Source organism: Panthera pardus, unplaced genomic scaffold (genome assembly GCF_024362965.1).
Source record: "Panthera pardus isolate Hobbes unplaced genomic scaffold, ASM2436296v1 HiC_scaffold_17, whole genome shotgun sequence".
Classification (NCBI taxonomy): domain Eukaryota; kingdom Metazoa; phylum Chordata; class Mammalia; order Carnivora; family Felidae; genus Panthera; species Panthera pardus.
The window spans coordinates 144,929,814-144,943,202 of record NW_026526732.1 but is presented as its reverse complement, the minus strand read 5'-3'; the positions used below and the strand labels follow the sequence as shown (position 1 = coordinate 144,943,202).

General features: G+C 41.3%; 1 protein-coding gene and 2 long non-coding RNA genes across 3 annotated transcripts; 1 reads left to right on the top strand and 2 right to left on the bottom strand.

The window, feature by feature from the left end:
* Positions 1–1,680: 1,680 nt before the first annotated feature.
* Positions 1,681–3,875, bottom strand: LOC109271798 (uncharacterized). The gene is made up of 2 exons (XR_002082116.1): positions 3,739–3,875; positions 1,681–1,854 (listed from the first exon to the last, which is right to left on the bottom strand). It is a non-coding gene; the product is annotated as an uncharacterized LOC109271798 (long non-coding RNA).
* Positions 3,876–4,383: 508 nt separating this feature from the next.
* On the bottom strand, positions 4,384–6,013 carry LOC128777741 (uncharacterized). The gene is made up of 2 exons (XR_008423094.1): positions 5,382–6,013; positions 4,384–5,271 (listed from the first exon to the last, which is right to left on the bottom strand). It is a non-coding gene; the product is annotated as an uncharacterized LOC128777741 (long non-coding RNA).
* A 100-nt stretch (positions 6,014–6,113) lies between these two features.
* SRSF3 (serine and arginine rich splicing factor 3) lies at positions 6,114–13,102 on the top strand. The gene is made up of 6 exons (XM_019456943.2): positions 6,114–6,247; positions 7,797–8,004; positions 9,260–9,394; positions 11,607–11,645; positions 11,883–11,969; positions 12,126–13,102. Exons 2-6 carry the CDS (start codon positions 7,799–7,801, stop codon positions 12,151–12,153), a joined length of 495 nt encoding a protein of 164 aa, XP_019312488.1. The 5' UTR covers positions 6,114–6,247; positions 7,797–7,798; the 3' UTR covers positions 12,154–13,102.
* The last annotated feature ends 287 nt before the right edge of the window (positions 13,103–13,389 follow it).

Genomic DNA, 13,389 nt, shown 5'->3' with positions numbered 1-13,389 from the left:
ATTTATTTGTATTTATTTCAAAGTTTATTTATTTATTTTGAGAGAGAGAGAGAATAAGCAGGAGAGGGGCAGAGAAAGAAGGAGAGAGAGAGAATCCCAAGCAGACTCTACACTGTCAGTGCAAAGCCAGACACAGGGCTTGAACTCACAAACCGCGAGATCATGACCTGGAAGAGCTGAAATCCAGAGTCAGATGCTTAACTGACTGAGCCACCCAGGCACCCCCATTTGTTTATTTTTATTTATTTATTTATTTATTTATTTATTTATTTATTTATTATTATTTGTTAAGTAATCTGTACACCCAGCATGAGCTTGAACTCACAATCCCAAGGTCAAGAGTCACATACTCTACCAACTGAGCCAGTCAGGCATCCAAAATGGAAGGCCTTTTATAATTATTCCCCCCCTTTTTTTTTTAAAGTAATCTCTGCACCCAATGTGGGGTTTGAACTCATGATCAGAGATCAAGAGTTAGATGCTCTGTGGACTGAGCCAGCCAGGCACCCCTAAGTTAATTTTAATAATATATTTAACTCAAAACACCACAAAAGTATCATTTCAACATATAATCAATATAAAAACAAGATTTTTACATTTTCTAATATACTAAGTGTTGGCACGCACCCCAATGTTTACATCAGTACTATCAACAATAGCCAAAGTATGGAAAGAGCCCAAATGTCCATCAATGGGTGAATGGATAAAGAAGATGTGGTATATACATACAATGGAGTATTACTCGGCAATCAAAAAGAATGAAATCTTGGGGTGCCTGGGTGGCTCAGTCAGTTGGGTGTCTGACTTCAGCTTGGGTCATGATCTCGTGGTTCATGAGTTCGAGCCCTGTGTCAGGCTCTGTGCTGACAGCTCAGAGCCTGGAGCCTACTTCAAATTCTGTGTCTCTCTCTCTGTGTTCCTCTCCAGCTTGCACTCTGTCTCTCTCTCTCAAAAATAAATAAAGATTTAAAAAAAGAAAGAAAAAGAATGAAATCTTGCCATTTGCAACTACACGAATGGAACTAGAGGGTATTATGTTACGCGAAATTAGTCAGAGAAAGACAAATATCATATGACTTCACTCATATGAGGACTTTAAGACACAGAACAGATGAACATAGGGGAAGGGAAGCAAAAATAATATAAAAACAGGGAGGGGGACAAAACATAAGAAACTCTTATACACGGAGAACAGAGTTACTGGAGGGGTTGTGGGAAGGGGGATGGGCTAAATGGGTAAGGGGCATCAAGGAATATACTCCTGAAATCATTGTTGCACCATATGTTAATTTAGATGTAAATTAACATATAGTAAAATAAATTTAAATTTAATTTAAAATAAATATAAAAATATATACAAAAAAAATATACTAAGTGTTGGGAATCCAACATGTATTTTACATTTACAACACATGTTAATTTGGACTCAAATAGGGGCGCCTGGGTAGCTCAGTCAGTTAAGCATCGGGCTTCACCTCAGGTCATGAGCTCACGGCTCATGAGTTGGAGCCCTACGTGGGGCGCTGTGCTGACAGTTCAGAGCCTGGAGCCTGTTTTGGATTCTGTGTCTCTCTCCCTCTCTCTCTCTCTCTCTCTCTCTCTCAAAAATAAATAAACATTAAAAAGACAACAACAACATAGACTTCCTGCTTAAAAAAATTTTTTTTTGGACTCAAATAGTTGTGTTTGTCCAGTGGCTGCTTTATTGGATAACACAGCCCTGAATCAGTTTTCTGATCTTCTCTGCCCTATTCTGTTGCTGTGAGGCTGATTCTAAGCTTGCATCACTCAGCTCTCTTGTCCTCAGGTTTCCCAGAGGCTTTGGGCAACGGAAGGCACCACTGTAAGATGGGACTGTGGGAAGAGAGATTAGTCCAGTTAGTTATTCCACCTCTAACCATCCCCTCCCCCCTCCTTAGCCCTGCCCAAGCCTCTGTAAATAATTACGTCTTCAGTTAACTCTTTGTTGAATGTGCCATCTGCTTGCTGCCAACACAGTCACTGAGCCAAGTAGTTAATGGACTATTGCTATAGCCCAGGCTCTTATTAGATTTTCCTTTGGATACTTGAAGTCAATCACAATATTTTAAGTGTCAATTCTTTTTTTTTTTTAAAGTTTATTTATGTTGGTAGACTCAAGTGGGGAAGCACAAGTGGGGAAGGGACAGAGAGAGAGAGAGGGAAAGAGAGGGGGGGGTGGGGGGGAATCCCAAGCAGGCTGTGCACCACCGGTGCAGAACCCAATGTGGGGCTCAAACTCACAAGCCACGAGATCATGACCTGAGCTGAAGCTGGTCACTTAACCGACTGAGGCACCCAGGTGCCCCTAAAGTATTAATTCTTATACATATATATTCGTGCCTGCCCATAAGTAATATTTTTTCCTTAAAAAAAAAGTACTTAGTGAATAGTTAATGGGTGCATTTGAGAATCAGAAGAAAACTCAGGGCCATGGTTCTCAATTTGAGGTACTGAGAAAGTCGATGTTAGAGTAATTTTTGTGTTTGGAGTTTTTCTTTTTTTTTTTTAATTTTTTAACATTTATTTTTGAGAGACAGAGCAAGACAGAGCATGAGTGGGGGAGAGGGGGGACATAGAATCTGAAGCAGGCTCCAGGCTCTGAACTGTCAGCACAGAGCCTGATGTGGGGCTCGAACTCATGGACTGCGAGATCATGACCTGAGCTGAAGTCGGCTGGGAATTTTTTTTTCTTTTTTCTTTTTTTTTTTTTTTTTCTAGAGAGAGACAGACAGACAGATACTTGCTCTGTCTCTCAAAAATAAATGGTAAAAAAAAATTTTTAAAAAAAGAAAAACTCCAAACACAAAAATTACTCTAACACCGACTTTCTCAGTACCTCAAATTGAGAACCATGGCCCTGAGTTTTCTTCTGATTCTCAAATGCACCCATTAACTATTCACTAAGTACTTTTTTTTTTTAAGGAAAAAATATTACTTATGGCCAGGCACAAATACATATGTATAAGAATTAATACTTTAGGGGTGTCTGGGTGCCTCAGTCGGTTAAGTGACCAGCTTCAGCTCAGGTCATGATCTCGTGGCTTGTGAGTTTGAGCCCCACAGAGCACAAGCTGGGGAGGGGCAGAGAGAGAGGACAGAATCTGAAGCAGGCTCCAGGGCCTGAGCCATCAGCACAGAGCCAGATGATGGGCTGGAACTCAAACTGTGAGATCATGACCTGAGCTGAAGTCGGATGCTTAACCAACTGAGCCACCCAGTCCCCCTGGAGTATTTCTGTTTGCAAATGTCAGGAAAAAAAAACAAAAAACAAAAAACAAAAAACCTAACTCAAGTGGCTTAGGCAAATTTGGTGAAGTGTTAGGAATGTATGCTACTAGGAATTCCAAAAATAGAACTGGGTTCAGGGCTTCTTTAATTAGAGTTCCAGGGCTCTTTATTTCCCATCTCTCAGCTCTCTCCCTCCCTGTAGGTTGGATCCTCTAAGGGCTGCCTCTTCCCTCTAGAAAGAGGATGGCTTCCCTGGCTCAGGTAAGCCACTAGTCAGAGGAAATGAGCACATCTCTGGTTGGCCTAACAGCAGGACTAGAATTAGCAGTTGACTGGTCTGATTGTATTACTCATCCATTCCTGAACTAATTGGTGTAGCGAGGGGGTGCTAAGAACTAGAACGCTTTCATGAACCCAACCACACCTGAATCAATGCCATGGTCTACCACGAGGAAGGTAGTTCCCCAAATGAAATCAAGGGATGTTTACTACAACGTATGATCTCCATTCCTTGTCCCTACCCACAAATATAGACATGTCCCTCTGACAGCTTCATGTGGTTCTAGAATCTGGACAAGAGTGGTTGATGATTGAATATATTTAAAGCAACATTAAAAATAATCCATAATTTAAATGGATCATTCACTTGGCTGCAGTTACCAGAAGGTGGAAAGTGTGTGTGGATGGCCAAAGGAGGTTCAAAATGTATTCTGGAATACAGCTGGAGGGATTAAGAGTGCTCCATTGAAAGATGCACGCTAGACTAGCATTACACTCACAAACCCAAAGACAGGAAAAATGGTGGGAATGGATAGGATATTCTTTGAAGAGTCAGCATTTTTTTGAATAGAGATTGTCAGGTGATCTTCGTACTTTCTTCTAAGTAATTAAATAATTAAATATGTTTATGTGCTGTGTGCCAGATTTGTTCCTAGGCCCTAGGAATGCAGGAGTGACCACCACAGACAAAAGCTGAAGTTCCTGTGAGAGGAGACAGCACATAACAACCCCGAAAGGCTGGTATTATTATCCCATTTTACAGAAGGAAATAATCCCGAGACAGGGTAAGAGATTCTTTGTTGGTTTTTTGTGGTTTTCTTTTTGTTTTTTTACATTTATTTATTTTTGAGAGACAGAGACAGAGCACGAGGAGAGGGGCAGAGAGAGGAGACACAGAATCTGAAACAGGCTCCAGGCTCTGAGCTGTCAGCACAGAGCCAGACATAGGGCTCAAACCCACAGAATTACGAGATCATGACCCGAGTGAAAGTCAGACGCTCAATCAACTGAGCCACCCAGGCGCCCTGGGGATTCTTTTCAAGACACTTTAGCAGTATGTAGTAGTGGGACTTTGATAGTCCAGATCCAGGACTGTCTCACTTCAAAGCCTTTGCTTTGGCAGAAGAAAATAAAATTCAAACCAGGAGAAAAGCTTACCCAGAGGAGGGGATCAAATCGAGACAACAGAAGTGAGCCAGAAGAGAGAAATATTTAGAGAAGGGAAGAAAAGCAAGAAGAGAAAGAGAAAGGGTATGCTAGAATCCCCCTTCACCTGGGAAACACCCCAGGTAAGGCCAGCACAGGTCCTGGCTCTTCGACTGTAGTTCCTGTCCCTCCTCTTTCCCTGCAGTATGAAATTCCTATTCTACGATGAGAAAACTAAGGCTCAGAGCGATTAAATCTTTGCATTCCACCCCCCACCCCCAACCTTTTAGAGCCACGAGATAAGGATTCAAAAGAAAATATCCGGGAGTGATAAGTAAATACTGGCATATCTTTTTCATTTTTGTAACTGAAAATACAAGGTATTAGTTTTCTTTTTCTTGAAAGCAAATTTAAATTGTAACAATAAGTCAGACAGCACTGAAGGGGGGGTGGGGGGAGTAGGGGCGTAGGTTTCACGACACCAGACAAACTTCGTAGCTTGACTCACTGTTCCAGAGAGGGAGGGGTTAGCGATTTTTCGAGCACGATTGCGGTATTTCTCTCCCAGTAGTGAATTATTCTTGAGGCTCTGTTTTCCTAGGAGGAAGTGGAAAACAGAGGAAGGTGTGAGTGGTCCAAGAACCCCAGCCCCACCCCCAAGTCGTCAATATGCAGGCAGGCTTTTCCCGGAGAGAGGCCAGACATACCCTTCCTGGCATTTGTTTGGGGGCCCGGAATTTAAACTAATTCTTTTCAGAAATTTCTTTTTACTGTTATTTGGTAAAGGTGAGCGTCCAGATGGCCTGGCCGGTCTCATTTGCGTTTGAGTTTCTATTAAACCTTTCAAGAGTCCGGGATGATGACGCCACCCTTCTCTGCCAAATCCTGCAGTTTGGGTGAGAGGCGGGAAACCAGCCAGAGTTGGGCCGACTTTCCAGGATCGGGCTTTTCCGTAGTGTAAGACGCGGGCGGGCACGATCTGGTGGCAGTTTTGTCACCCACAGCTCAGTGACCTTGGGAGCAACTCTGAAGCTCGTCTGTAAACACGATGCTTTAGTTCCAGTCTAACCGTTCTCGTGGATTAAGTAATAAGTTTACGATCTAAATCTTATTTGGGGCAAACGGCTCTATCAGCGTTTGGGAGTAACAGCAGTGGTGTTATGAAACCCTAGTGTATCTGGAGATGAGGGAGAGGGGATCGAGGGTAACTTGGAGGTCGGCCACCCGGAAACACCCGAGGAAGCCCCAGGCCTAAGGCGACTGGAGCGCGGCAGCGTACGTCTCCACGGGCCAAGCGGCACCGCCAGAGCGCGCTCCCAGCAACCGCGATTCTCGTTGAGTTGATGGCCGCTACGTCACAGCCTCCTCCGTCTCTCATTGGGCGAGCCCGTCCAATCATGTGACTTCAGCATGGCGTATAAATAAGGGCGAGGAGAAGGCGGTGGTCCGCCATTTCGTGGACGCCAGGTCAGCGACAGCATCTGCGGGAGCCGGGCCGGAGGGGAGCGGGAAGCGGGAAGACCCATCCGAGGGTGTGTGGTTTTGAGCGTCTGCTTTGTAACCCAAGATTTCGGTAAGAGACCAGCGATTAAAGGAGTGCAGTGGGAAATGGCACTTAACAGGACCGCGGTGGGGCCAGGCCCAATGGCGCCAGGTTGAGACAAAGAGACGCCGCCGCCATTTTGTGACGTTCAGCATGGGGCGGTGGCGGGGGCTCCTGGCCCATCAGAGAATGTACCTCGGTCTCGAAGTGGAGGTGTTTATAATCTTCCCCTATCCGGGGGAGTGGGGGAGAGGTGGTGGTGGTGAACTGAGAAGTGGGATAACCCGAAAGTTGAGGCGGGATAGGGGGCCGCTAACCGAATTGTACTCCGGGCCGCGGCCTTTCAATTTATGGCGCCTTTTTTCCCCACCCCCACGTTTTCTTCGGAAGCTCAGGATTTTTTTCCACAGTCACTAATCAAGGCTGGACCTTTCAATCCATGTTACGTGATTTGTGTAGTCACCTGTATTTTCATCTTAATTTGACTTTTTACAGTCTTACCACTTTTTTTTTTTTTTTTTTTTAAACTGATCGGTCTTCCTTGAGCCACACTGTACTTGCAGCAGCTTACCTTTGATACTTAACTCCTGAAACTGCTCACAGCGAAGTTAAAAAAAAATCTCCAGCAATGGTTTGGTCTCAAGACTCCTGGGTACAGGGTGGGGTCATGCAAATAGGATGTGTCTGGACTAGTTTTTTTAATTGGATAAGCCCAGAGTGAGCAGAACGTGGTGTTAATGAGAAGCCCTTAAGCTGAGTTATTGGGTTCATTACTCTTTGCAATTGAATCTGTCCTACAAGTTGGTTAGATTCGTTTTGGAAGTGACTTGTACTGAAGTTCTAGCAAATATAAGCCCCCAAAGTGCAGTAAATTTTTGCACTAACAAATCCCCCCTGAAATTAACATAAGCTTCGTTTTAAAGTGTGCGGTTAAGTAGTATTTAGTACATTCTCAGTGCTGTGCAACTGTCATATCTGTCTAGTTCCAAAACATTTTTGTTACCTCCTAAGGAGACCTATTCCCATTAAGCAGCTGGTCTCATTCCCTCTGCCCTCTCACCCAGCCTCTGTTAACCATGAATCTGTCTCTGCGTTTACCTGTTGGATATTTTATATACATAGAATTGGAATATGTGCGCTTGTGTCTGGATTCCTAACACTTTAGGAATGAAACTGGTTAAGGTTTTAATTACACGAAGACACAGTAGTATCCCTTCGGTTATTAGGTTTGGTTATTACGTCTCTAGGATTCGGTTCTGCACAAGTTACTCTACCTTAAGTGCTTTATCTTTGATATTAGTTATAATAATTGGTAAAGTTACTAACTGCCCAGATTGTAAATGCTTCTTCAGTGCTTTCCACTCCCCCACCAATTTTTCCAGGAGGCATTTTTCTTCTTAATGCATTTTGTGCTGGCTTCCTGGTAGTTAGAGGTACAGATTAGAGAGAAATGGGTGCCTCAAGGGTAGTAATTGTTTGGTTTTTAGTGTTTCAGCATTCTTTTCTAAGGATCTTTTTTCACTGTGTAGGTTTATTGGGTAAATGATTAACATTTCGGGTAATTTTTTTTTAATTACAGAAATGCATCGTGATTCCTGTCCACTGGACTGTAAAGTTTATGTAGGTAATCTTGGAAACAATGGTAACAAGACTGAATTGGAACGAGCTTTTGGCTATTATGGACCACTCCGAAGTGTGTGGGTTGCTAGAAACCCTCCCGGCTTTGCTTTTGTTGAATTTGAAGATCCCCGAGATGCAGCTGATGCTGTTCGAGAGCTAGATGGGAGGTAATTTAATGACTAATGCTGATGACAAATATGTTGCTTGTGTTTTTTAATGTTTAAAATTCCTAGGTTATGTGACTTTTAGATAGCTTCTTGGCTGTCTGAAGTTAATGTTACTGGAGACTTAACATACGCCTCTTCTGCAAAGAAAAAGTTTTACTGAAGATCAATAGGAAGTAACTTTTTACTCAAGTGGCCATTGAAGAAAATGTTTAATGGTCGATTCTTGGTGGGTGGATGTTTGCATCCAAAATGTGGTTGAAGCATTTTAATCTAAACCTTCCACAAAGTTGTCACTTGTGGTGTCACCTTTGAATTGTTTCTGAAACAATTGTGAAATCAGATCTTTTCAAGTAAGAATGGCCACAATCCGATAATTCTCGTAGTTGGATAATGGTTGCATGGGCTTTATTGTACCATTATCTTTTATGTGTTTGAAATACTTACGAAGTGTGGAATATGTAGCTGTGTTTTGTGTGTTTAGTGTCCCATTAATGGCTGGTAAGTAACACCTGAGTTTTAAGAATGACCAGGTGCTGCCCTTCTCTCCTTCCTGCTTGTTGGAAAACCATTGGATTTCAGGAAACCAGGGGAAATGGTTAATCTTTAAGATCCAAAAGTTAGGGGATCTGAGGGTTGGCTGTAAAGCTGTAGAGAAGGTCATTTATCCAAGCAGATGGTAGAAACACATTTTTCCAGGTTCCCACCTCTTAATCGCTGGCCCAATAAAGGTGGTTTCTCTGAACAGATGTGAAACAAGAGGTGTAGGGTAACTTTTTTCCGACTTTCCTCAGCTTCAGTTTCCTAACGGGTCAGCTATTGTGTGATGATTGAGGGGAGATGGTGATGTAAAATGGCCAAAATGCTTTTGTTCACTGCTGTTGGCATGGAGAATTGGGGTTATCTGGGGAAGAGAAAGACCAACAATCTAGTAACATCAAGATCAGTAAACAAGTTCTGGGAGCTTGAAGTCCCAGCAGGATGTACAGATGAACTGGTTCTTTGAGGAAGAATCCAAGGTTTTCACACTTGTAACTTAACAAATTAACATTGAGCCCAATGATTTAGACTGGCTCTAACAAGGCATTAAAGCATAAGGAAGTTGGTTTTCTTTATTAGAAAAACTTGTTTTGCTATTAAGGATTCTACAGATGTTTCAGGTGTGTAGTTTACAGAAAAGGCTAAGTAGGAGTGCTTTCTTTTTGCTTTAGTATACACGGCTTTGCTCTTTTAAATTTAGTAATGTTTCTTTCCTTAGAACACTATGTGGCTGCCGAGTAAGAGTGGAACTCTCGAATGGTGAAAAGAGAAGTAGAAATCGTGGCCCACCTCCTTCTTGGGGTCGTCGCCCTCGAGATGATTATCGGAGAAGGAGTCCTCCACCTCGTCGCAGGTACTTGAGAGCGTGTTTAGAGGTATTGGTGTAACGGAGTAGCTAATAGGAGCAGGTATTTCTCTCAAAGTTTGTTGGTGGGTTTTAAACTTTGAAGAATCGGAGGTTTTTATGAAACATTTGCTGGGTGTAGTTTGGGGTATGTGAGTTGTGCTGAGTGTTGGCTTTTGTCTCTAGGTCACTGTTCATGTTGGTAGTCAGTAACTTCTATCTTGGATCTATCTTCTAGTTCATCTTCTAGTTGCATCTTTCCAAGTCTTCCCTTATACTTCAATTTAGGCCTTTTTCCATTTCTTGACTCCATAATGACAAACATTACATTCAACTCTAGCTCTTCACAAAAATGTGTTTTCTATTAGCACGATTGTAGTATTTATCAAACAGGCAGCTGTTGTAATGTTAAAACTGGTAAAGTAGAAATCATTCTGAAACTAACTTAAGTCACTGACCGATAAAGGGGGCTAAAAAAGTAATCCCAGTCATCTGTTCTTCAAAACCAAATAGGAGAGATTTCAGTTTTTTTATAATTGAAAATGGCATCATTCTTGGACCAGGCAGTATTGTCTGGATGCTAACTCCACATCTCCTCCAAAATAGTTTCTATAGGACTTAATTTACCTCTTACAGGTGAGTGAAGTCCTTCTAGGAGATAGGAGTTCAAAATCTTGCCCCTTTTGCTATTTTGAAAAACAAAACAACACACTGTTGCCCATCATAATAAAGAGTATTTGTTAGCTAAATAGATGGTTGTACTGATGGCTTGTTTTTCATTTTTTTTTTGTGCTTTTTGGTCCATCTATTAATAAAAATGAACCCCGTTACAGAGTCACCATCATGTCTCTTCTCACCACCCTCTGAGTCTGCATTAGCCAGTCAACTAGCCCTTTCAGCGTCATGTGACCAGCGCGCCCCATTCAGCTTGGCTGGTGTCGTTTCACATGACCCAGGCATGGCCAGTCGTCAGGTTGCACCGCCCTTTGGTTCCCGAGCATGCTGTTTTCTCTCAGCCTTCTCTCCAACCTTAACCAAATCGGCAGCAGCCACCTCGACCGCCCACACATTCCTGGCCAATCAGCTCAGCTGTTTATTTACCAAATGTCTTCACAACAACTACAGCAGCAGCCTTCGGCTAACAAAAAAGCAGGAAAAATCCACAACACCCCCTTCGCCAACCAACTAAATCCAACGCAACATCTGGCAAAACCTTTTCAGCAAATTCTTCCTGGCCGTCAGTCCGGCAGCCTCACCTCACCATTTCTAGCTTGTTGAAACCCAAAACTAGTAAGTTTTTCCTGCTTATACAGTTTACTGCTGGTTAAAATAAGGAGTAAGCGGCTTAAAGTAATTCTTTTTTCTGGATCAAAGGCTGGCTGTGCATAATTGAATGGTAACGTACATATATATTGCTTGAATAAAACTTTTAAGGGTGATAGGGAACTCATAATGTAACTAGACCTTCAGGTGAAACTTATTTGCATGTGTGAGATGCCAAACTAAAAATTTTAATAACTCCTAACAGATTTAGCTTTCTTTTCTAGCAAAAATTTGTTGAATCCTATCACCTTTAAATGGTTTTACTAACAGTTTTCAAATTTTAAATTTTGGGGGTAAAGTGGGCCAAGCTAAGGTAATTTTTATAAGCCTAAACACACTCTTTAATGTGACGATCACAAATGCAGTTCTAATGTAGCACTTAATGGCATCAGTATTTACACCTAGCGCGTTTTCACAAAATTACACTATCCACCTGGTACCTAAGTCTTGTCATGGACTTACAGGTTTGCATGGGTTCCAAATACTGGTTTATGGTACTGTTTTTGGAACTACTTGTGGGACTATATTTTGGTGTGGTGTTTGGGTAGTGAAGTTAGTTTGACATGAAGTTTTGCATTGGACAGATCTGCTGTGAAGCATTCTTTGTTAAAGTGAATCCATGGTTGGAATACCTGCTTTTCACTTGAGCTTTTGGTTCCTTAATCCTTCTGTGCCTTTTTTTCTTTTCTGTTTTTTTTTCTGTTTTGGTTTTTTTTTTTGTTTTGTTTTTGGTTTTGTTTTTGGTTTTGTTTTTTCGGTTTTGTTTTGTTTTTGGACGATGGGTGCCAGTTCTTCGGCACATTCACTGGGCCCAACAGTGAAATTGAAAAGTTGGGAAATGCCTCACGCCATAAATACTAATTGACAATTAGCCTAATTTTCCTGTTTCTGCTTTTAGATCTCCAAGACGGAGAAGCTTCTCCCGCAGCCGGAGCAGGTAAATAACTACCTTTTTTGGCCACTTTCAGAAAGTCATGTTTCTGCTGTTCCTGAGCTATGTTCCAAATGATGTGGTTAATGGTAAAAGACTGGCTTTAGTAATGAAAAAGTAGCATATAGAGCCAGTGTTAATAAGTTCCACGAGTGAACCAGCTTCTAGTTTTTGAAGACGACTTAGGATATTTGTTGTGCATAATTCTGAATGGCCCTATTTTTCTTTTTCCTCTGGTTTTAGGTCCCTTTCTAGAGATAGGAGGAGAGAGAGATCACTGTCTCGGGAGAGAAATCACAAGCCGTCCCGATCCTTTTCTAGGTCTCGTAGGTAAGATTTTTGATGACTTGATCATTTATAAATAACTTGTTAAAAAGAGAAGGTGATCTTCTTAGGCTGTTTTGATTTTTATTTTTCCCATAAAAACTTTATTCCCTGGTTATGTCACTGAGTTATGTATGTAACTTTTGGTTTTCTGTCTTTTAGCCGATCTAGGTCAAATGAAAGGAAATAGAAGACCAGTTTGCAAGAGGAGTGGTGTACAGGAAATAACTTCATTTGACAGGAGTATGTACAGAAAATTCAAGTTTTGTTTGAGACTTCATAAGCTTGGTGCATTTTTAAGATGTTTTAGCTGTTCACATTTGTTTGTCTCTTGGAACAGTGACACATAAAGATGTAATTCTCTATGATTTGAATGGATCATATGAGGCATGTAATATTAAGAGTTGTTACTTTACAATGTTCCCTTAAGCAAAATTGAATTTGCTTTGAAGTTTAGTCTTACATAGACTGATGATAAACCTATTAGCTCCTGCCCAGTTAAAGCTTGACATTTCATATTATGAAGACAAAACTGGCAAAAATTGAACAGTTTTTCCATAGCTGAGATAGTGTGCATGCAGCTGTAATTGAACAGTCTTTAAAAGCTGCTGTGAACCCAAGTCAGCAGCTAAAAATTAAGCTGCACTATTAAACTAGGTTAGAGGTTTAAAATAAAATGAATCCTAGTTGTCTTCGTACTGGGCAGAGGTGGTCCAGTTGGTGTAGAATTGGAAGTTTCAAGAAAGTTTACTTTTGCTTTAGGTCATAAGTTCATTTTAACAGGATTGCTGTGTATGAACACACAGCTCTATGTAACATTCTCTCTTTGGAAATTTGAAACTATTCAAAATACCAGTGTCCTGCCAGTTTAAGGGTACATTGTAGAGCTGAACTTTGAGTTACTGTGCAAGATTTTTTTTCATGCTGTCATTTGTAATATGTTTGTGAGAATCCTTGGGATTAAAGTTTTGGTTACAAATTGTTGTTTAACCTGAAAGCCTGTTTTTCCTTGCAAAACTAAAATCTGTGAGCTTGGTATCAAGTCCAGGTATAACATTCCTATTGGAAGCCATACTTATATTTTCTTGTAAAGTGCTTTTGAATTAATAAAATATTAGCATAATTGTGTAATAGTCGAACCCACTATTACCATAGTTCTTCTTGTCCCATGGAAATCTGTTGGTTACACAAATCTTAAACACAATTGAGGCTGAAGGGAATTCTTGGTGTCACCTAAGTGATCGTACTTAACCATTTTTTAGGAGTAGGAGCCAGTTCAAAGAGCGTGATACTCCGTGACCAACATCTTAAAGTATAGCAACCTGGTACATTATAACCCAAAGTGGCCCATAGAAAAGGCTTTATCATTAGCATGAGACCTTCCACAAAGCTTTAAAAATTGCTTCCATTTTATATAATTAGAGGT

What these genes read in the sequence shown, in the direction of transcription:
- SRSF3 (XM_019456943.2), top strand. Translation starts at nt 7,799, where the DNA reads ATGCATCGTGATTCCTGTCCACTGGACTGTAAAGTTTATGTAGGTAAT. An exon ending in AGTCCTCCACCTCGTCGCAG is followed by an intron (nt 9,395 to 11,606) that starts GTACTTGAGAGC and finishes TTCTGCTTTTAG; the next exon opens with ATCTCCAAGACGGAGAAGCT. An exon ending in TTCTCCCGCAGCCGGAGCAG is followed by an intron (nt 11,646 to 11,882) that starts GTAAATAACTAC and finishes CTCTGGTTTTAG; the next exon opens with GTCCCTTTCTAGAGATAGGA.